The sequence below is a fragment of the Aspergillus tubingensis genome (genome assembly GCF_013340325.1).
Source record: "Aspergillus tubingensis WU-2223L DNA, scaffold_7, whole genome shotgun sequence".
NCBI classification, from domain to species: Eukaryota; Fungi; Ascomycota; class Eurotiomycetes; order Eurotiales; family Aspergillaceae; genus Aspergillus; species Aspergillus tubingensis.
This window is the reverse complement of record NW_023336281.1, coordinates 4059721-4082551: the sequence shown is the minus strand read 5'-3', so window position 1 is coordinate 4082551 and position 22831 is coordinate 4059721. Positions and strand designations below refer to the sequence as shown.

At 51.0% G+C, this 22831-nt stretch overlaps 9 protein-coding genes across 9 annotated transcripts; 3 read left to right on the top strand and 6 right to left on the bottom strand.

Annotated features, from left to right (window-relative positions):
• Positions 1-904: 904 nt before the first annotated feature.
• AtWU_06291 (RTA1 domain-containing protein) lies at positions 905-2238 on the top strand (the record flags this gene model as incomplete). Its single annotated transcript, XM_035501401.1, has 4 exons — positions 905-1123; positions 1181-1316; positions 1372-1787; positions 1864-2238. 4 exons carry the CDS (start codon positions 905-907, stop codon positions 2236-2238), a joined length of 1146 nt encoding a protein of 381 aa, XP_035357294.1.
• Positions 2239-2580: 342 nt separating this feature from the next.
• On the bottom strand, positions 2581-4703 carry AtWU_06290 (Zn(II)2Cys6 transcription factor; the record flags this gene model as incomplete). The annotated part of the gene is made up of 3 exons (XM_035501400.1): positions 2581-3048; positions 3100-4561; positions 4609-4703. 3 exons carry the CDS (start codon positions 4701-4703, stop codon positions 2581-2583), a joined length of 2025 nt encoding a protein of 674 aa, XP_035357293.1.
• Positions 4704-4915: 212 nt separating this feature from the next.
• On the top strand, positions 4916-5899 carry AtWU_06289 (clavaminate synthase-like protein; the record flags this gene model as incomplete). Its single annotated transcript, XM_035501399.1, has 1 exon — positions 4916-5899. The coding sequence occupies one exon, from the start codon at positions 4916-4918 to the stop codon at positions 5897-5899; it is 984 nt and encodes a 327-aa protein (XP_035357292.1).
• Positions 5900-6047: 148 nt separating this feature from the next.
• Positions 6048-7874, bottom strand: AtWU_06288 (purine permease; the record flags this gene model as incomplete). Its single annotated transcript, XM_035501398.1, has 4 exons — positions 6048-6455; positions 6508-6967; positions 7013-7692; positions 7740-7874. The coding sequence occupies 4 exons, from the start codon at positions 7872-7874 to the stop codon at positions 6048-6050; spliced, it is 1683 nt and encodes a 560-aa protein (XP_035357291.1).
• A 260-nt stretch (positions 7875-8134) lies between these two features.
• Positions 8135-9664, top strand: AtWU_06287 (amidohydrolase; the record flags this gene model as incomplete). The annotated part of the gene is made up of 2 exons (XM_035501397.1): positions 8135-8602; positions 8672-9664. The coding sequence occupies 2 exons, from the start codon at positions 8135-8137 to the stop codon at positions 9662-9664; spliced, it is 1461 nt and encodes a 486-aa protein (XP_035357290.1).
• Positions 9665-9711: 47 nt separating this feature from the next.
• AtWU_06286 (pyruvate dehydrogenase) lies at positions 9712-10584 on the bottom strand (the record flags this gene model as incomplete). Its single annotated transcript, XM_035501396.1, has 1 exon — positions 9712-10584. The coding sequence occupies one exon, from the start codon at positions 10582-10584 to the stop codon at positions 9712-9714; it is 873 nt and encodes a 290-aa protein (XP_035357289.1).
• Positions 10585-11861: 1277 nt separating this feature from the next.
• Positions 11862-13677, bottom strand: AtWU_06285 (sugar porter family MFS transporter; the record flags this gene model as incomplete). Its single annotated transcript, XM_035501395.1, has 4 exons — positions 11862-12616; positions 12685-13070; positions 13119-13319; positions 13376-13677. 4 exons carry the CDS (start codon positions 13675-13677, stop codon positions 11862-11864), a joined length of 1644 nt encoding a protein of 547 aa, XP_035357288.1.
• A 2543-nt stretch (positions 13678-16220) lies between these two features.
• Positions 16221-18501, bottom strand: AtWU_06284 (putative hydrolase; the record flags this gene model as incomplete). Its single annotated transcript, XM_035501394.1, has 8 exons — positions 16221-16518; positions 16571-16701; positions 16750-16890; positions 16948-17163; positions 17212-17615; positions 17674-17858; positions 17908-18124; positions 18174-18501. The coding sequence occupies 8 exons, from the start codon at positions 18499-18501 to the stop codon at positions 16221-16223; spliced, it is 1920 nt and encodes a 639-aa protein (XP_035357287.1).
• A 1922-nt stretch (positions 18502-20423) lies between these two features.
• Positions 20424-22000, bottom strand: AtWU_06283 (uncharacterized protein; the record flags this gene model as incomplete). The annotated part of the gene is made up of 3 exons (XM_035501393.1): positions 20424-21128; positions 21191-21291; positions 21343-22000. 3 exons carry the CDS (start codon positions 21998-22000, stop codon positions 20424-20426), a joined length of 1464 nt encoding a protein of 487 aa, XP_035357286.1.
• Between the last annotated feature and the right edge of the window lie 831 nt (positions 22001-22831).

Below are 22831 nucleotides of genomic sequence, written 5' to 3'. Positions count from 1 at the left end.
GATTTATTAGGTACGTCCTACATTGCGTAGTGCCGGGCTTAAGTCTGGTCGGGCTTTAACTGAGGTAATTGTGCCGTACATGCTGTGCAAGAACTAGAAACTACTGTCTTCATGCCGGCACGACTAGGTTGACGGATGGCTGGGAGATAGATCGGCAGGTCTCTTCTTTCTTTACGGTGTCGATAGATTACTAGACAATACTAAGAGTTCTGGTCTACTTCAATGTAACCTTGGCCGAATATGACTGAATGCTTCTAGTACAGTCCATGTGATGCTGAGCGGCTCGAGTATGTACTTGTGTCAAATACGTCGAAGCCCGCAGTGCTTACTGCTTTCCATAACATTTATGTGGTAGTAATTCTGAAATCCACGGAGCGAAAACGGAAGATGGATCTTTACTACTATTTTTATGGAAGCTAAACAGCAGGAGGATCATGGTAAGATCTAGCAAGCAATGGTGGCTGTTTACGCTGTTATGCCTCACAAATCTGTGTTTCTTGATGGGGCGAGATTTCATCAGCAGACGATACTATTGGCCCGAGCGTGAAACAAGAGCAGCACTATGCCTGTCATGGGAAAGCGCGGGTAGCTGCCTAAGATAATCTATTCTTGGCACTGCTCGTATATTTCGAAGGATTGCCAAGCATCCTGCCAGATTCCCAGAACTTGAAATCAGGGCCAGAATATGCTCTTATTTGTCTGTTTTGCAGAGATGAAACTGGTTTACTGTATGTTATTATTAGTTGCATGTCTGCCTGATTATGAGGCTCTGTCGGGTGCTCAATGAGGTGTATATAGACCTAGATCGTGCCGCATGTCGGCCAATATCCTATTAGACATAGAAAACAAACGTCTCAATCAACAGAAGTTTGAAGATCGTGAGAAGTCTCGCTACTTTGTCACCATGAGCACAACGATTGCTTCAATTTCTACGACAACCAGTGCTCTGGCCTCAACCCAAACATGCACCAATCCCAAACCAGGGAAGAATGGCTACCTCCCTCCAGAGGCTTGTGACGATATCCTCCTCTACGTTCCCTCTTTAGCGGCGGCAGTACTATTCTGTGTTCTATACGGCCTAACCCTCATATGCCACGGGATACAAGCATTCCTCTACAGAAAGGTACACACGAGTTCCTCATACAAACCCTCACTCCAACCGACTAACAACCACCATCAGCGCTACGCCTGGGTCATCATGATGGGCGCAACATGGGAACTAATCGCATTCACATTCCGCGCCCTTCTCACTCGACAACAAAACAACTCCAACTACGACACCGTCTACACCATCATGTTCCTCCTCGCTCCTCTCTGTCCGTCTCCCTCCTCCCATTCCTCCACTCTACATCACCCACTAACTAACCTCAGGGATCAACGCCTTCCTCTACATGACCCTCGGCCGCCTCATCTACTTCTTCACCCCAGACCAGAAACTCGCCGGCATCACAGCCCGCCGCTACGGCCGACTCTTCGTCTGGCTCGACATATTCGCCTTCCTCGTGCAACTCGGCGGCGCAGCCATCACCACCCAGACAGATGTACCGACCAGCACGATCATGTTAGGCGTGCATATCTACATGGGTGGAATCGGGCTACAGGAACTATTTGTCCTGATCTTCACCGGCTTGATCATCCATCTCCATCGAAAGCTCATCCACCTCGAGCAGGCAGGGATATTGACTCCAGGCAGTATGGCAGGCATGAACATGAGCACGAGCAGGAACAAGCCTATGCCATGGCGGTGGCTATTCTACGTGATGTACACTGCATTGGGGATGATCACCGTACGTCCTACCCCATCCACCTTGCCGGTTCCAGGGAGAACAACTGAACACTAATGAATATGGCCCGGGGAAACAGATCCGAATCATCTTCCGACTCTGCCAATACGCGCAAGGCACAGACCCGAGTAACCCCGTACTCACCCACGAAGCATACGAGTATGTCTTTGATGCGGTGCCGATGTTCATTGCGCTGGTGTTGTTGAATGTGGTTCATCCGGGGCGGGTGTTGCAGGGGCCGGAGTCGGAGTTTCCCAGGGTGAGTAGGGCGGAGAAGAAGAGGTTGAAGAGGGAGAAGAAGCAGGCGAAGAGAGAGAGGAAGGAGACAAAGAGGGTGGAGAAGGAGATGAGGAAGGGAGGTCAGAGTGGGTGGTGGTGGAAGAGGAGGAGGGAGAGGGGGAGTGAGACGTTTGAGATTCTCCCGGTGCAGGAGGGGGTGGAGGGGAGGGCTTAGTTTATGTTGGACATTCTCTGCTATGTGTTATGTAGAAGTAGATTTGACTTTAGCATGTAGTGATAGCTATAGAATGATTTGAGATATACAATCATCGTGATGAGCCGCGACAGGGTCTCGGCCATTTTATCGACATAAGAATATCGAGTGACATAGAGTATGGTGAGCAAACCAGGGAGTTACATAGCAACCATTCCAAAATCTATGTACACAATGCAGAATATTCACAGTCTATATCAATCATAATTCTCACATGAATGTGGTCCACACTCGCAGGTACAATATTCTGTTGCAGGTCGAGATTGAAATCATCACAATCCCTACCCCTCATACCATCCTCAATCAAGTAGCATAATTCGCTGCCAACACCAGAATATCCTCCAGACTCTCTGCACACTCTAGGCCATACGACATGGACAACCTCTCCAACGTCGGCGAAGTAACCCCCACCGGAGTCTGCACCTGTGCACTCCTCTCACTCGACCCCCGATCCACAGGCGGCCAACCCTGACTCCCATCCCGCGAAGCTGTTCGACTCCTCTGCCAGCGACCCTTCTCACAGAAACTCCGAATCACTCCCACCAGATCGAAGTCCCGATCCGCGTCCTGCTCTGGTGACGGTAGATGCTTGGGACTACTCCGGTCGCGCTCTCTCGCTAGTAATGCCTCTAAGAGATGCACGCCCCGTCGGGCGATCATGTTCGATTCATTGTGCGAGAGGATGTCCAGGCCGTCGTTGATGAGTTGGCGGTGGTAGGTTGTTTCTGGGTCTGAGGTGGTGCGGTGGAAAAGGTCGAGACATAATATTATCTGTTTTTATTAGCCAATTACGAAGTAGGAGGGTGGAAAGTGAATGCATACGCTAGCAGCAACACTAAAGGCTTGGTGGATCCAGAGCACCGGGCCCCCGTCATGGATGGCTTCTTTCTGCTCCTTGATGATTGTCCGTGCGGCAGCAACACACGTGCGACGTGTCCTAGCGAACACAGGGTTTGTGAAACTTAACTCGAGGAACTTTCGATGGATCATGATGATCTTATGCGATGAGCTGATCGCCAGGCTACGTCTCGCCCAGAGGACATATCTCGGCCACTCCGGGTGCTCCTCGACAGGTACATTCCTCAAGTACAGTGGAAGACCCTGTGTGGCTAAGCTGCGCAACTTACGATCGTGTTCCAAAACCTTCTCATATCGCGTATACAGGGTATTCGAAGCAGCCATGCTATCCTGTAGCGAAGGCATAAGCGCCGCGACTTGGTAAAAGAACCTCGAGTATCCCGCAACACTTGGTTCATCGTCAGGTAGCTTCAGCATGTCCTCATCGCGGCAGTTCCGCGGGCGGGCAGTATTCAGGCACGTCCGTGGGATGAGATAGCTCTCTGAGAAGGGAATGGAGAACCAGTCTTGGATGCAGAGCTGGCACCAGGCACGACGACCAATTTCGCGATCAATCATGGCCGGCGAGGGTTCTGTTTCACGTTCCGAGCCGAGACGGTGTAGTCCCAGGCCCTGGGCAATACGAGTAGCGGCTGCGAGCAGGACAGAGAGGCTATTAGAAAAGCCGAGGAGATGAGCCGACATGGTTAGTGTTGCGATGGCCTGGACGGCATATAGGGAGTGGATGGCGGTAAAGTCGGCGTGATGTAGACACGTCGAGACTGCTTTGAACCATCGCTGCGCTAGAGTGGTCTGCTCCCATTCGGAAAAGCCCCATGCCTGGGCAGTCATGCGAGGAGCGCAGGCGAGGGCGCCGGTAAGGACAGAGAAGAGAAGAGCGACCCATTGCAAGTCGACGCGGGGATGGGCGATATGACCATTAGCGAAGCGGAAGAAGTCGTCGAGTTCGTCTTGTAGACGAAGGGAGTGAAAGGAGCCGTGATACCAAAGCACGCAGTCGCAATGGTAGGAGACGAGCTGCTGCATGAGCTCGCGATCTGGGAGGAGGAGCTGGAGATACGCCAGAGCGGAGGAAACTTCGGGGTTCCGGTCATCGCCGCTGCCTTCGGCCGTCACGTCGCCAGGGGAATGATGCTCGACACCATCTTTACGGGCTAGCATATCGTGATAGTCCGGGTTCTTCCGTCGGCCCCAGGCGAGGAACTCAAGGATGGTGGCGGCGTCCGCCATTTCACGTTCGGGGGTCTCCACCGTGTCGGAGACAGGGGTATTGCTGGCATTGGAGATGATCTCAGATTCGGGTCGAGAATTAGGTTGCAATTGTGGATCATTTGCCTCTCTCAGAGCAGCTTCCAGCTCCTGGACACGAGCTTGTAATCTCTCCACCTCATCATCGCTACCTCTGGCACGAGAACAAGTAATGCCTCTGTCTGAGTCAGCTGCTGTCGAGATTCGAATTTCGGGGAAGCTCACCTCCTCGTGCAATTGCGACAGGGAACAACTTTGTCACAGCGGATTTTGCGCCGGGTGCACTCCACACAGGCCAGGCGTCGACGGATGGAGCTCATGATGGGGAGAAAGTGGTTTGTTGTTCGGCCGGGTTGGGGTTGGACCAGTCACTGATTGATAAGGCGGGGAAACGGCCGACATCGCAGTTCCCCGCTGATAAGCTCGGCCGAGCTGACACTCTTAGCTTCATTTCGTATAACTATACCCTCAGTAACACCATCATAGCATCAGAGAATTATAGCATCATCAAACAGCAATCTGAGCTAGAAAGATGGCAACAAGATACGTCGATCGTCCTATCCCTCGCATCTCGCTGCGCGACTTCGACCAGCGCATCGACGAAATCACCGCCGAGCTCGTCAACGCCGCCGAGAACGTGGGCTTCTTCACCCTAGTTGACCATGGCATATCCGTCTCCGAAATCGAGAACATGTTCTCCACTGCAGAGCGCTTCTTCTCCCTCCCCGACGACATTAAAGCCACTGTGCCTTGGAATGCCAACAACGTAGGATGGGAGAAGAAAGCCCAGATACGGCCCTCGACGGGCCAGCCCGATACCAAAGAGTCCTACCAGCTGCAGTTTGGCGAAAACATGACCGACCTGTGGATGGACGATGCACATCTTCCTGGCTTCAAAGACACATCTCTCACATTTATGCACTACGTGCAAGAAGTCTCTGAGCGCTTGATGATCTGCTTCGCGCGGGGCCTCGGCTTCCCGGATGACTTTTTCATCAAGTGCCATGATGTATCGCGACCGAACGAACAAACCACCATGCGTCTCTTACATTACTACGCCTTACCAGACCAACCTGACGGGAAGACCTACCACCGGGCTGGAGCACACGCAGACTGGGATTTCTTGACCCTCCTATTCCAAAAGGAAGGCCAGAGCGGGCTGGAGATATGCCCCGGACGAGAGGTCGTGACAGAATTCGGCATCGGGGATAAATGGACACGAGTGGAGGCACATACTGGGGATATAGTATGTAACATTGGGGACTTGCTGATGTCGTGGTCGGACGATCGGTTCAAGTCCACGTTTCATCGCGTCAAGGCGCCGTCCGAACCAGGTGATTATTTTGGCGATCGATATAGTATCGCGTACTTCAATCAGCCGTGCAAGGACGCGTTGATCCAGGGGCCGAAGAAGAAGTATCCGCTTGTCACGGGAGAGCAGTTCAATGCCAATGCGATGAAGAGGAATTTTGCGGCGTTGCAGGAGAAGTTGAAGTTGATGGAACAGGCTGCTTGATTGCTTTTTTAACTTAACGAGACAATTACAAGTTTTTGGAGAATTTACTACCGTGTGTATGATTATTAAATTCGGTTAGTATATTTGGTAATTGTACAAACTCCTCCATAATAAATAAGGGATTAATGTACTCCAAGGTGACAATATACTAAGGCAGCACCGTATCCACCTTCTCATCCTCCTTCAACACCAGATTCAGCACCACACCCACCACCGCAGCAATAATAAACGGCGTCTCGACAATGAGATTAATCCCCTGCTCAAACCCCTGCAAATGCACATTCGGTCCGCTATACGCCAACACGGAACTAAACCAGCTCGGTGAGACGATATCCATCATGCCGATCCCCAGCGACGCAGTAAGAATGAATCTATTGCGTCGATTGAAATCAACCAGACCGAGAACGCGCGCACCAGCCACCACAATCGTGCTATACAGGAACACCTGCATTCCTCCGAGCACCGAAGGAGGCATGGATCCGAAGACAGCGCCGAATTTTCCAAAGATGCCCATCAGAAGGAGGAAGGCAGAGGCACACCATCCTGCTCGTCGGCTCTGTACCCATAAGTCAGCATTGTAGCGGCAAGGAAATAGGGATAATACGTACAGCGCATCCAGTCAACGAAATAACCCCATTATTTCCCGCCTGACTAACCATCGGGAGCCCAGTCCCTAACGCACTGATCAGACTTCCCAGTCCATCGCACAAGATTCCGCCTTGAATGCGACTATGGAACTCCCGTCCCTCGATGTCCACGCGGGAAATCTCCGCTGTAGCCAGAATGTCCGGCATGCAGCTGACAGCTTCGCACACAAACATGATAAGAAGCGGAAGAACGAGTGCCCCGTCAACGGACAACGGGAAGGTGTGCACCCAGAGAAAGGTACCCACGGGTGCAGCGTCGATCTCGTCGCGAGACCAGTAACCTGTGGCGCCGGAGATGGCGCAGCCGACTGCTAGGCCTAGGATGACTGAGGCGGATTTCATGAGTGGGGAGCCAACAAACTCGACAAATATGATGGTCGCGAAGACGCTGAAGCCGAGGCCGATGAGTTTGGGGTCGCCCCTGGACTATTAGCATTTTGAGTAAAATAGATTGGTAGGAACATACCACGGTAGCGGTCTTGAAGCATCCACATTAGGACAGAGGGCATAGTACCCAGTCCCACCATCGCAGTTTGAGCTCCCACCCCAGTTCTCCATCCCACTTGAGATAAGGTATACTCCAACTAGGAGTAGAAGACTACCCGTGACTACCTTGGGGAAGATGCGATTCAGCACCTTTGGAGGTACTAGTGACATGAGGATCTGTATCCAGACCGTACACAAACAGGTACCTAGCACGGCACCCCATGCTTCAGGACATGGGAGACGCGATCCGTTCTCGTCTGTCGGGCATGAGCCGTTGTTGTACCTGGTGTCTGCGTAGTTCATGGCAACAGCGATAACATCGAATGTGGGACCGACCACAGATAGCAGTCCTGTGCCAATGTACAATGGTCTTTTGAAGAGGTGTATCCGTGTTACCTGCAATGCTGTGGCGATGCCAGTAGTGATGAATGCTGCAGAGACAAGGTACTGTGATTGTACGGAATTCAGATAGAAGGCACCACTTGCGAGGGCTAGAGGTGGAGAAACCACCGAGCCGATCATAGTTAGGGCATGTTGCAGGCCCAAGATGATGGTTAGTAAGATTGGAACCTCATCATTGAGGCCATAGAATGGCGGTTCAGCGCCTTTGTAGCGCTTGTTGAGAGGGTAAATATTCGGTGTAATCAGGTACATGTAGTCCTGTAATGCGTTAGTAGAGCCAACGAGCAAGGTAAGTAAACACCTACATAGTCGCCGATCCAGCCATCTCTACTAGTCAGATAGTGTTTCCAGTATCCCCACTTCGATGAAGCGTGGAGAACTTCCCCAGTTGTGTGGGACGGGGACTCTTCAGTGGAGATAGGGCTAGACTTGGACTCCATAGCGGATCTCGATGAGAAGAATAGCAGTCCCATCAACTGATCCAGCAGAACTAGCTCATCTTGTATAATTTTCTATATCTCCCCGATAACGGTGCTATCAGATAACGATAAGCCATGCATGCAGGTATCGACATCGGCAAATGGCTAGCTCCTCGGCCGAGGGCTGCTTATCGTGATCGACAGTGATGGATGTCCCCACCAGAGCTACAAGAGCTCCCTCCATTCTTCTTCTGTCCTTTTCAACACCATACAGGATCAAAATGACCTCAACACCTCCTAAAGAAACATTATTTACGCACGCCACAATCATAACCATCAACCCCGACCGCACCATCATCCGCAATGGGTACCTCCTCGTGCGCGACACCCGCATCGCTGCTATCGGGGCATCTCCCGTCCCCGCCGATCTTCTCACGCCAGACATAACAACCATCGACTGCACCGGCAAGATAATCCTCCCAGGACTGATAAACATCCACGCGCATCTAGTACAGTCTCTACTACGCGGACTGGCCGAAGACCTCCCCCTTCACAACTGGCTCTGCGACGCAATCTGGCCCCTCGAGGCATCCTACGCAGACAAAGATGGCTACCATGCTTCGCGGCTCACCATCGCGGAGATGCTCAAGACGGGAACGACATGTTTCCTGGACCCAATGGTGACTTATCGAGCGGGATGGGAGAGTGTCTGTGATGCTGTAGGGGAGTTGGGCATCAGAGGGTGCTTGGTAAACACACCTATTCTTTCCACTCCATTATATTTCCCGATTAATATTAACAAGTCACTGTTGTGACAGGGCAAACTCATCAAATTCCCCGAAACCAACCGCCAACTATCCATCACCGACCCACGCGACCAGGACCTCCTCGCCATGTCAATTCCCGGCCTCCTCTCCGCCCACGAAACCCACCACGGCACGCATAATAACCGACTGCACGTGTGGGCCGCGGCTGGAACTCCCAGGGGCGCACCAGGCTCACTATACCGCGAGCTAGGAGAAACATGTGCATCGCACGGCATCTCACTTACCATGCACTGCGCCGAAGCACCCCGAGACCGAGAGATCTACCATGATGTGTACGGGTGCAGCGCGATGGAATTCATCCGGGATACGGAACTCTGCCCTAACCTTCAAGATAAGCAGAGCAAAAGTCATAATCTCGTGCTAGCACATATGGTGAACCTCGACCTTGAAACAGATTTGCCACTTCTAAGTGCAACGCATACATCGGTAGCGCATAACCCGAGCTCGAATCTGAAATTGGCATCCGGGGTGGCGCCTATACCAGCGATGTTGGGGTACGAGCACGGGATTAATGTGGGGCTAGGGACAGATGGCGCCCCGTGTTCGAATCACTACGACATGTTCCAGGAGATGCATTTAGCTGCGATTCTGCATAAGGGGGTTTGTCGCGATGCGAGGGTGGTCGGGGCGGAGACGGTGTTGGAAATGGCGACGATTAATGGAGCTAAGGCGCTGGGGTTGGAAGATGAGATTGGGAGCTTGGAGGTCGGAAAGAAGGCGGATCTGGTGGTCATAGATCCGTATGGCAGGGGAGGGGTGGGTGCTGCGCCGTGGCATTGGGAGGATGAGGATGGGGCGAGTGTTGTTACAACGGTGGTTCATGGATGTACGGGGAGGGATGTGGATCTGACGATGGTTGATGGAGAGATTTTGGTGGTGGGTGGGAAGTTGGTGTGTGGGCTGGAGGGGGACATTACTTCGCAGGCGCAGAGGGCTAGTCGGGGGGTTAGAGTGAGGTGTAGGAGCAGGATGGGGTCGGAATGATATTTTGGGTGTCTATATTTCAAATCATATATCAAAAGAGGTTTCCCTCACTTTTGTGGGCCTTCATTGAAGAAGACCACCTGCACGGTCACATCGTCTCTCACCCGCCGGGAAGCCGGGAAGCTAAAAGCAAGCCGACCAGCTATCATCTCATGATGATTGCCCCCAAGGGAATTGCGCACCAAATGCACAGCAGCATTGTCATCCTGGACTGCTGTCCGTTCCTCCACAAATTGCCAATCCACTTCATCCCAGAACCGGCTGAAGTCAAACCGCCCAGGCGACTCCAACCTGCTGCTCTTCTCACCTACCGCTGCTCCCTCCAACCACCTCCCTACCAAATCAACAGCCTGCTGACTAGACATCATATCCCACAGCCCATCCGTCGCCATGATCAGGAACGCCGGTTCTCCATCCCCAATCCTAGTACTAGTAACCACCGGCTCAGCCGTCAGATACGGCGGCGTGCAAACAGGATACCTCGGTGTCAACGGCGCCGGACCATAGAACCTCTTCTGCACATCGTTCTGAAACTCCAACGGCCATTTCCACTGGCAATCGCCAAAAGCACGCGAGACCGCAAGACCCAACACGCGGCCACCCTTGACCACCTCATCTTCACCAGGATGTTCCGCACGAAGCCTGGCAATCTCATCTTCATTCTTACCAGTCTGATCCACAGACAGAGGAACAGCCTCCCACCCCCCATCTGCTCTTCTCCTCGCCAACACCGCGCGTGAATCACCAGTACATGCAACATGCAACATGCGCGACGCAGGATCATACAACGACAGCAAAGCACACGAGCCAGCATACGCAGGAGCCAGTCTTTTGACCTTTTCCGCCAACGGCATCTCACTCTCCGACAACTCCATCGCCCCTTTGACGATCGAATCATCAAGACCCACAAACCCATCCATAATCGCCCGATGAACCGCCTCTTCACCCACATCACCTCCATTGCAACCCAACAACCCCAATCGATCCCGCACAACCCCCACCAACCTCTCCCTCAACACCTCAGCCATCTGCCCGCCCAAATGCCCATCAAACACTCCCCACGCCATCCACTGCCCCTGCCCCTGCCCGTTACTATCACTATCACTCCCACCCCACGGCGCCGCAAACCTCCCATGCACAAACCGGTCCTCGCACGGGTCATTAGACCCCACCTGCACGCCATCATACCTGCTCACGCCGGGGACAGTCCTCACGGGAAAGGAGTACGCATCGCGCGATATCAGCCGCGTGACTTCTTCCTCTGAGAGACCTGTCTCTACCACCGGTTCTTGTGTAGGTGGTATGTGAGGAAGATACGGTGCATCATTGGCTGTATCTGCATTGTTATTGTTGTGGCTAGTAGTAGTAATATCCCTATTACTACTAGTATTGGTTTTGGTGTTGGTGCTAGTGCTGAGCCACCATAATGCAGGCGCACTAATCGCACCAACTAGCGCGATGGCTCTTGTTGTATTTGATGATGGTGTGGATGTGGATGTGGATGCTCCTTTAGTGGAATAGGATTTGGAAGAGCTAGTGTGGTTGTGGCTCCAGCTCCGTGGGACTAATAAGTGGTGTTGGTGGTGACGGATAGGTGATGTTGTGGGCACGCGTACTAGTAGACGCGTTCGCGCCCCACCCAATGAGGAGGTGAACATGGGCGGCGGCACTAAGGAGATAGATAAATGGGGGCTGTGGAAGGAGCGACAAGGGTAACTAGGTATGGAAAATTAGTATGGTCTCAATTAAGGTGTAATTATATACACCACCACATACCTGCTGGAATTATTTGTCGGTCATTAACAAAACAGGTAGTTATTATCAGGTTACATTGGCTGAGTTGTGGAATCTGAGTGTCGGGGTGACATTCCAGGGATGGTCACGTGCTATTATGCTTGCGTTGTGGTCTATTCTTAGGTTTCTTTGGAGATGGTGAACGCACAGTAGTGGTGTCCGATAAAATTATTAGTCTCTGCAAAGCATAAAGTCAAACAGGCATTTGCATACAGCATATTACTACGATACTACACCCCTCTATCAGCAAACCCGTTCACGCTGCCATTCCTCTCGCTTCCGTAGCCTCAATCCATTACTCTGGTCTTCAATCAATTTATCACATCACTCCGAGGGTATCCATCCAGTAAAACACACATTACATACACCTCACGGTCTCACTTGCATGTACTTCCGCTGCATATTACGCTGTCGCCTCCTGCGACTTGGGAGCAGTCTCCGTGGTCTCTGCGTGGCGGGCTTCAATCTTTGATTCCACATCCACTTCACCGTGCTCCAACTGCTCCACCTGCCGGGTCTTCATCTTGGTCTTCCAAGCCGGTGTACCAATGTACTTGATGCCGTTGGGATCCTCAAACATCGCTTCCGTCTCTTCGAGCGTCTTTCCTGCTGTCTCCGGGAAAAGGAACAACACGTGCAAGAACATGGCGGTGTTGAACACTCCAAACATGATGTAGGTCTTCCACCGGATGTTCTCAAAGGCCGTGGGTGTAAACAGTCCCAATGCAGTGTTAAACGCCCAGTTACCTGAGGTCGACAAAGCCACTCCCTTACCACGCAGCCGCAGCGGATACAACTCAGGGGGATACGTCCAGGATACAGGACCCCAGGTAGGCGCATACGAGGCAACGAAGAGGTATGTGCAGGCAATCAAACCTTTAGCCGGAGCGCCGTGAAGACGCATCGACTCGGCCGCAACACCGTTGATGCCCCCAGGCACCACAGTACCATGAACCGCCATGATCGCACCGTTGGCATACATCAAGATGGCCATCAGAGCTGCGCCAACCAGCAATGGCATACGACGCCCCCATTTGTCCATCCAGATCAGTGCCGGGAGGGTCATAAAGACATTGATAATGTACTGAATGGAGGAGGCAAGGAGGGTGGAGTCACCGGTGTACCCAGCCATGGAGAAGAGGTAGGTGATGTAGTACACTGTCAAAGTAAACCCCTCGTTAGTTCACTGTTCCAATAGAAGACTGGACGGGAACAGGAAGACATACTCATCACATTCATGCCGGTCAGCTGAGACCAGATCTGCATGAAAAGACCGATCATCGTGCGATTGATCATCCGCGGCTTGAACAGGTCAAGGTAAGTGACATCTTTGAACTGACGTTCAAGCTCACACATGTCCCGGATATCCTGCAGCTCTAGCGCAACGAAAGGATGGCTGAGATCCCCCTTGGCGTGGACGAGAGCCAAGACCCGGTGGCAGTCCTCCCAACGATCCTTGCGCGCCAACCAGCGAGGAGACTCAGGCAGGACCATCATGCCAAGGAAAAGGAAAACAGCCGGCAGCATCTGCAGACCCCAGGGGACCCGCCAAGAAGCAGTGCTGTAGTTGTAAGACTTCTGTCCCCCGATGAAGGAGCAGCCGTAGGAGATACTGTCGCTATTAGTTTGGCCCGAGATATATCCTAACGAGTTCACTCACTAGAACATGATGAGAATACCCCATGTAATGGCCCATTGCTGCATGCCTACAAACCGACCACGCTTGGAGGGTGGCGAGAGTTCACTGATGTAGACGGGGACCTGAGCAGATTCTATGCCCACAGCGAGACCGTTGATGACCCGCCCAACAACCAGCATGCCAATGTTCTGAGAAGCGCACATAATAGTGGAACCGATCAGCCTAGATATTGCGGCAGGGTTAGTAACCATCACCACTGGCCTCAGAGCCTGACCTACCAAACGATGCAGCCGACCATGATGGACGTCTTACGTCCAATGCGGTCGGAAAGCGGACCTGAAATCAAGGCACCCAGCCAAGATCCAGCTGCCATGGCGGCCGTGATGCCACCTTGGTTGAGGGATGTGGGACCGGAACAGTCCTCATCGTCAGTAAAAGGGGGTCCCTTAGGGCCCTGGTTAAAATAGCACAGATAGGAATTCTCGCTCAGCTGAGCGGACATGGAGGAGATATCAAAGCCAAACAAGCCGCCGCCGACGACGGCGACGCTCGCAATCACGTAGATGTTGCCGATCAACATGATTGCGGCTGTTGATCAACAACGAGACTTGGCTGCTCCGGGAAAAGAAGGGGAAAGAGAGAGTCGCAACGCTGGGAAGAGTGGTGGTAGCTTAATATATACTACCGACTCATCCATGCGTCAGCCGCGAGTCATCTCCGGGGGTAAAGAGCGAACCCCGCATCATGAGCGGAAAATTGTCTGGTCAGAGCTGCGTCTAGAGTTGGGGATTGGACCAATCGTGCCACCGGTCAGGAAGGTACCGTTGTATGTGGTCGGGCCACCCATCACCCCAGCCAGCCCATCGGCATGTCTCGTGGCGGAAGTAACGAATCGATGATTGGAGGGCGAAGTCCAGTGATGATCCGACGAACCTAGCTCAAGGCATGAAAGGGATCAAGATCCCCGTCCACGCACGGCTTGAAACCCTGTGTGGGAAGACAGAAAGGTTTAGCGGCAGGTTGGGCTAATTTGCAAGGACCAACCCTGGAGGGGGAGTTGATGGGTGTCAGCAGGGATCAATGGAAGGATTCGCGAGAAAGTATGAGAAGCTGAGCGGACGAGTAAAAGCCACGGCTTGGTCTCTCCCTGATAGCTCCACTTGGATCACCACTCAAATCCCACTTGAGGAGAATGGGCACCACTAAGATGCGCCAAGGGTCAGCCACATGGAAGAAGCTTGTTGATGGTGATGTCGGAGGAGGCGCAAGGACCCGAGCAGCGCAGAGGGAGGCCAGGCCAAGCGGCAACCTGGCTAAGGTGAAGCTTTTTCATTGTCGCCAACGACCGATGCATGGCGCCCTGGAACCATAGCAAATACTATGGATGGTGAAAGCTGGAGATGAAGGGGAAACGCGGGCAGAGAAGCAGGGAATCTCCTATTCTTCCCCGCATCTCGGGGAACCCCAGAAGTTTACCTGCCAACTAGTGCCCCTGACGGTAATTTACACTGGCGTCGTCCAGTATTCTGTATGGTATTGTCACGAGCCGGACTGGTGCCACCTCAACGCCCCTCCCGGATCTGTTGATTTTAGGAGTTCCTGCAGGAGTTGAGCATCACTTCCTCTTTCTTGATAGATATACTGTGTACCCTACTGCGGCTCCCCACTGGGTTCGTACTTGTAAAGTCGTGCAACCCATATCTCAGGCTGAAGTACAGAGAACAAGCCTCATGGTGCAACATCTCAGTAAGTCTATGTATGGTCAGGATAGAGAGAGACTATCTATCCAACATCTCTCAAAAACCCACCCCCATCAGGTAAGAAAGTAGGTGCTGACAGTGGTGGCTGGAAAACAGCAACTGCAAACAGCACCGCTCAGGTCTGTGTCCACTTTTCATCTATTCTCTGTCAACTAACAAAAGGACTTAGCATATGCTGTGTTAGTTTGGTATTACATGGACCAGTGTTGAAGGTAAGCGCTGTGGATGCGTTTTACCGGTTACTTACATCGCTTCTGGTAATAATTCAGCCTGTTACATCTATCGGTAAGACTGGGGACGGTCGACAGCTATAGCTCAAGCCCCGGAAATTAGTTCGCGTGCACCGTCTGACACAACAAAAAGAATTGAGATCAGCAAGGATGATACCAGTTATGACTCGGACATGACCTGTCCGATGACTAAAAATTGAAACCCCCGTGGCACGGACCTGAAGCGTCCAATGCTGAACCCTCGGTGTCTCATTATGCCGTGGGATCCGATCCCAGCTCATCGCATGAGGGTAGGATTCAAGTCTTGGCATATCACAAGATCGGATTTGCCAGCGAATGGCACTTGGTTTTCCTGTGGCTAAATGCCCGATGCTTGGCTAGTCTGCGCAGGAATTGAAGTCGTGATTGCACCACTTGACAGCCAAGCCATATCCTCGCCAGACGTCGAACTCCCTTTTCGGGAAAATTTCCGATGTCATCGCATCTTGCTGCTACCACGTGTTGCTCGCCAGAGGCACATTTACCACGTTGGTCGGAAAGCGCTCCGAAGGCGTGTTCCAAGTTCATGTCTGATTCGTTCTTGGAAGCCAATCAGTTATATGCATGCGGGTTGGCCTTTCTGGACAGTGTTGGGTCTCTTGGTGTGAGAGGATCGTAAGGCTGGCCAAGTTGTCTCCCTGACTATAGCTTGGTTTCTCCAGCAGGCTTCAGGTCTCTTTTACTACCTTGGATATTAGTTCATGTTGCCTGGGAAGCATAGCGCTGTGATTCCGTGGATATGTAGTATGAAAAGTAGGGCTCATTTACCTGTTTATACGTCCTCCATATGAATATATTTGCCCCCCCCACCGATCATGTAGATGGTACATCTGACTTTATAGTTTGCGATATGCAATGCTAAGTAACTGTGACTTTTGTAGTGTTACCATACATTGGTAACAGGTACACCGTCCCGTTCATAGATCGACATCACGGGATCACGAGAAATACGAACTCCTACTCACCACCTCACCTTCCCATCATCTAATCTCGAAGTAAAACTCATCAAATTGGTCTATCACAGCGCTTCTATTCATATGCAAATGGATATCAAACGATATACCCAACCATGCTATTTTTAGACAAAAACATCATCAATTCGTCGACGAAGAATTGGTCCTCTTGGACGCCGCATCATACAGACCTTGGATATCATCCTTCCATTGAGTCTCGTTCACCCGCTTGACGCGCCGATCGTATGTCATCAATCCATTTACTTCACCCTCAACATCAACCGTTTGAGTCCATACCCCAACACTGCAAGCGTACAGGCGGACCTGGTCCTGCAGCTCGGACAGCAGAAGGTGGCTGCGGTAGTTCCAAGCATCCACGTCCGTGTCAATTTCATATGTCTCATTGATGCTGTTGATCGCTTCTTGGTTGTTCCAAAGGCTGTGGCTGATTAGTCTCATTCCAGCATCTAGAGTCCGACTTGTCAACTTACTGTTCGATCGAAACGTTGTTCCCAAGTCCTCCAAACTCTCCTTGGATACCAATCCGGTTGGAGTCATACGGGCTGGAGTCAATAGAATAAAACGGAGTGCCGCACTGGGGGTTCGCATAGTGGTGGTTATCCTGAATTGGTTAATCTAGAGTTTCGAGATCACAGCGGGTGTGGCTTACGCTAAAGTCGCCGGCGCCGTGGTCATGCCAGCCAGATGTCGCATCAACCAGTCTAGTGGGGTCAAGCTGCTTCACAATCGACGTCAGGTTGAACTCGGGATAGTAGCTAGTAATCTGTCCCCATCCTTCGTTGTAAATCACCTATGCAGACATAAAGGTCAGTCACGAACAGCGGAACTCATTCGAGGAGTCACTTACCCAAGCAAAGATACTAGGATAGCTCTTGAGCTGATTAACCAGCACCTCCAGTTGCCTACCGAATTCATTTTGCTGGTCCGCGTCGGGCAATATAGTTACAGACACGCCGTTGGCATCAACTGTGGTCTCCAGCGGCCGAAGAGATGGCATATCCTGAATAACCAGGAGACCCATTTCGTCACATGCACGGTACCAGAGCGCTGGCTCAACTTTGATCTGGTACCCAATTAGCCCTGCTCGGAATCGCGGTGTTGCTTTACTTACATGCTTGCGGACCATATTGAAGCCCATGTCTTTGAGGAACTTCAGGTCATAGACCATCGCTTCACGGTTCGGGGGAGTGTAGAGTCCGTCTGGCCAGTATCCCTGATCAAGTGTACCAAAGATGAAGCTGAAGTTTCCGTTCAACAGAGGCCGGACAACACCATCCACAGTACCCTTCGAGATTGTGCGGAAGCCAGTGTAACTCGAGATCTTATCTTGCCCCATGGTGACTGTCACATTGTACAGATTGGGCGAGTCCGGAGACCAAAGCTTGGGATCGGAAACATTGAACAGAAGAGGCTGATCGGATAAGCCGCTGGCAGATCCGACCACGTCGTCGCCATCTAAGACAGAGATGTTTACTGTCGTGCCATTGCCCGTGAAACTGTGCACGGTGGCATTGACTACATTGTTCTGTTAACGGCAAAAACCAAGCAGGCAAAACATGGGAAAAGTACACACCTTGGCCGTTCATGTCAGCGGTAAGATCAAGTTGCGTCACATAGTTTGCCGGGGCAGTTTCAATCCAGACGCTCTGCCAAATACCACTGCAGGGAGTGTAGAAGATATGCGACGGGATTAATCGCTGCTTGCCGATAGGGATGACATAGCCATCGCTATCGGTCGGGTCATGCACGAAAACAAGCCTGTTGCGGTCAGCCTATATTTTTCGTATGATTGCTACTCAATACTAACATTTCGTTAGACGCCGATGTGTCGACATATTGGGTAATGTCGACGGTAAATTCAAAGTAACCACCGCGGTTGAAACCCGCCTGCTTTCCGTTGATAAAGACGGTAGCTTCATAGTCTACAGCTCCGAAGTTGAGGAGAATGCTCTCTCCACCCCAGGAATTCGGAACTGTGAAGTTGGTCCTGAACCAAGAATAGAGCGTGTTTGTTGCTTGAATGCCTGTCTGGGATTAGCACAGCTGCGGCTTTCAAAGGCAAGATATACTTACCAGAGAGTCCACTTTCGAGGCACGAAGGGATCAGGACCTCTTGAGCGAGATCTTGACCGAAAGGCGGGTATTGGCTGTCATTCAGGCTGGAAACACTCTGATACTGCCAGATACCATTCAAATTCTGCCACTGACTCCTCGCCATCTGTGGACGGGGGTATTCGGGCCACGGATTTGTCCCGACATCCTCCGTCCAAGGAGTGTCCAACGGCGGCTGCTTCTGAGCATACTGTGTGGTCGTTCGAGCAGCGTGTTGGTGTACATCACCGACGCTTCTTGCAAGAGAGCAAGTCAGGAAAAAAGAGAGATAGGCAAGAGTCCCATACATGTTGGCGTTAGTGGGGACTACAAATTTTCAAGGTGAAGTTCAGAACCTGCGACAGCCGGAAAAGACAGGAAGCAAGAATATTTATATTTTCATCCTGCTCACGGCCCACCAACTGCCGGAGGCAAAGACAGATGTATGGAATGCCGGCCAGCATTTTGATCCAAAGTTTGAACAGCGCAATTCTCTGGACGCCGCCATGGCTCGTCGGCCCACAAATGCAGGCATAAGGGCCATGGCAGCCCTATAGACTGTGATGGATGGGCCGCCGCCCAGAGGTAGGAGGACATGAGACGACTGTGATCCACCGACGTCCGCTTGGCACATTAGTGGTGCATGAGTGCTCCGTTTAGAGGGAATGGAGATACATCGGCGCTACTGGATTGCCACTTGCCAAATTTGAGCAACGATCGAGGATCAAATCTCCACGTTCACCTCATTACTAAGTTCAGGTACTCAAAATCTCTCCGGTTCTCTCGGGAAGTCCCAGAGGCAAAACAGATCTTGCATGGGAAAAATGAAAGCCCCTGGCTTCTGACTCAGCATAACGCCCAATCAGCGCACCGCCCTGGAATGCAACCATTGGAACAACAGAGGAAGAAAAGATCGCATTGTTCGGAAAACCAATAGGAACAACGGGCTTCTGAGAATCCAAGATTCGGCATTGTGTTCAAACTCTAATCTATCATTTTCCCCTTTTTCAGAACATGGTCCGGTGCCTGAACCTTGGAACCGTTGGTAGTAATCTACAGCGCCAATACGCATATCTGCCGAGCCCGGCAATGTCACGATGGATGCGACTTCACCTTCATACGAGCCTTATCATACCCCGGGCACATTGTTGACCCCGCATATAATTTGTATGCTGCCTAAAGGCTCGACTCGGCGTTTATATCAGCAACAAATCAAGGACAGAGGCATAATGCGGGGTTGCGTCAGCCAAGTCATGGGTCATGCGTTGTAGCGCTTATCGCGCATCGTGATTTGACGGCGGTCGCGCTGCTGTCAGCCCTGCCAAGGGTGTTTTGATATAGCGTCTTTCCTCGGTAGCATGACCAGCACATCCATGGACATGGTGTTTAGACATGAATTGGACGTCTGGGGTGACATTTGTCGCGAGTTCTTTACCACGGAACAGTAGCCTGACATATGTACGTCTATCCTAGATTTGATGCTAGTCGCCGTTGGCTCCACTCGGCCATGATCAGCGGCAGCTGGGTTGACAGAGCGTGGCCGAGATTCGCCGAATTTCCGGGGCCTCCGGGCATTCTCCATCCACTGTGGAGTACTGGACAAGTCTGTTCGGACGAGTGCCCAACGACAAGACATTGCTGTAGCCGAGACACTTCAATGGTCGTTCCGCAGTGTATGACAAGACCTTGGCTTATTTTAGCGTACATGTTTCAGCTGAGCATAGCCACTGGATTCCTTGTCCTCAGGTCTGTGCTCTTTCATGGCATCCTGACCGGGTCCATAATATGGCTGTGCCACATGCAAAAGCCACATCTCAGGTGCTGCACTGGCTCTTCATATTATGTGAAGTGGGTCCCTGACCTCAATGGACATAGTAACCTGAGAATGTTTTTTAGAAGGTTTGACTCCTACCTATTCTGGGCCTGACCAGCTACCCCTTGAAGTGTTTCACTATTGTTATTGTATTAAACAAATGTCAGCGTCTAAATGCCACGCTATGTGTGGGAATTGGTAAATCAACATCATTTCCATACGAATCACGGTGGTACTAACTTTACAGATGCCCCACAGGTTAAAGTAACAAGAAGTCAAAAAAAACACGGTCAACATTCTAAATTACCAGTGCATAAGAGAACGCAAGGCCGCGTATATTATAAAAGACAATACTTTGAGTGAACAAGTAACAAACATGAGAGAAATAAATGCAAGGACAGATTGCTGGTCTAATGATATCACTTCTCCCACCGGCAAACCCGAGAATAAGGCTGGCAACTCGACACCGGTCCAAGCGGGCTACCCCAGCTTGTTCCCGGATGATGAGCACCAATTGACAAATCACTCCTCATTGCCTTTTCCTTTTTCACTGCGCGCAATTCATCTGAGCACCATGACATGAGGTCAGGCGATACTGCCCGTGAGACAGCTTGACGTTCCGGTTGTTGAGGGGAGCCATCGAAGAACGCGATAGCCGTGTTCTCTGCCTTTTTCTCTTCCGGTAGTATCGTCGAAATTTCTGCGGTCTCATTCCAGGAAGCGTCATTGTTTTGCTCCGCAGAAGACACCATCATGGACTCATATATATAGAACATTAGAGGCACGCTGCAATCTGTCCGATAAATATCCTTGAGCCTCGAGTTGAGCATCCTTAACTTATCCCACATTACTATCCCATACTTATATGTTCCGAGATCCTCCCTAAACGTCGCACGGCATGTTCGATCACTTATACTAGAAAGGCACGCCTGTGCCAGATTGGGGTTAGGTACTGGAGAGCGACCGCGCTCACGGAAAAGACGGGCAATTCCTTCCTCCATGTTTGTATTGCAGAGTCCACATGTTACCGGGAGTATGCCCTCCGTAACTGGTAGGTACACTTGTGAGCAACTTGGATCGAGTGCTCGGCGAGCCAGTAACAGCATGGAAGCTTGATGACACTCCTAGAAGAGCCGAAGATGAATCAGACCAGGTAAGAGCAAAGAATTGAAATAAGGGAGCATACCGTAGCGTGTCTCACATGCTTCTTTGACCACTGACTGGCCCCCTCATTATAATATCGAAGATATCCAACGCGGGAGAGCCTTCGAATCGGGCCCTTAGTAACTAACAACCATTTAGAGCCAAAGCCGATACCGCTGGGAGTGTACAACTTACATTTGATGTCACGAAAATAAGCGCTCACGATGTAAAGCTGCTCCAGGTCAATGCAGTTTGACGATATCCTTTTAGCCATATGCGTGACTAGGGCTTCGAAAGCCTCGCTTCCACTGATGGACTCATAGTGCTTCCGCCCAGCGAAGCGATTCAGGCATGTTTGCCGTATAACCAGGTGAGCGTAGAATGATCGGGCTATGCGGGCCCATTCATTTCGTGATAAGGGAACACAAACCTCTGTCTCTCCGAACGAGTTGTGGAACTCTTCCAGAGCCTTCTTGCTGTAATCGTCTATGAAAAAGGAGAGATGCCTGTGGACGAAGAGTAGTTCCTTCATTTCACATAGATCCCAACTCCATTTGCGGAGCGTCTCCGTGGGATTCCCCAATCGCTTTCTAATTAGCTCGAGGATTAGCATGAGGTATTCAATCACATCCCCGTGCGCTGATTTGGCGGTATCTAGGGTGAGTATGGCATATGGTAGTATCTCGGGAGTGATGGTAGTATACAGGCATGATTTCAGCACAGATGCCTCATACCCCTTGTAAGCCAGATAGAATGGCCGACAGCTGCGAATGGCAGAGAGTAGAGAGTCGATGTCAAGGTAACCGAGGATGATCTGGCGAGTTTCGAGCGATAGAAAATGAATTGGTGACATTTTGTGGCAGCGTCTCTATATCCTGTGCGAGATGTTACTTAACAGTTAGATGTAGATGAACTGATTAGTGAGGATGCATGCGAGTGCTTTTGATGAAGAGCAGGGATTGTTCTTTGAGGAGTGCATATATAGGCTCAACAACAACTGTCTTAGTTACGGATGACACCAAGGGATTGTGTCTCACTTGATAAGTATAAGCTATTAGACAATGTATAACGTGGTTCGTTTCACGGATATCTCCTTTATATGGGATGATATAAGTTGGTTCTCTATAGAAGACGGGGTTTGTTTCTCGTCACCCGACAATGGCTTCTTAGTGCTTGGATAGAACAAAGAAATTACGTATGACTATTTTAGTACGATACTTCAGTCATCTTCTAGCACTTGTTGCTTTGAGTCCTCGGTAGTTCCCATATTGGCAAAATTTGTCTTTGATGAGGGGTTCTGTATCTTCTCGGTACATTGTTTCTTATCGAGTGCAGCTGATGGTAGTATGAGGCATTACAGTGGCGATAACACTGGTAGAGGCGAGATAGTAGTCTGCAGAAGTGTTTCAATTAGGTTATATATTAAGTTACCCTAAGGAATACTGCTGTGACTTTTACAGATTTTGAAATGCTGAGAAATTGAGGATGATATAGAACTACCAGTCCTTAGCACCGATATATATATATATATACCTCGCAGTGCTAGGAGATGAATATCGTGGAGGCACCTTCAATAATCTGATTGTTGCTTGTTATTATCGTAGTGTCTGTCTTTAGAGCCATGTGACAATACTGACTTGACAAAGACAAGATATAGTCATACCAAGAAACATGATGCGTTGTG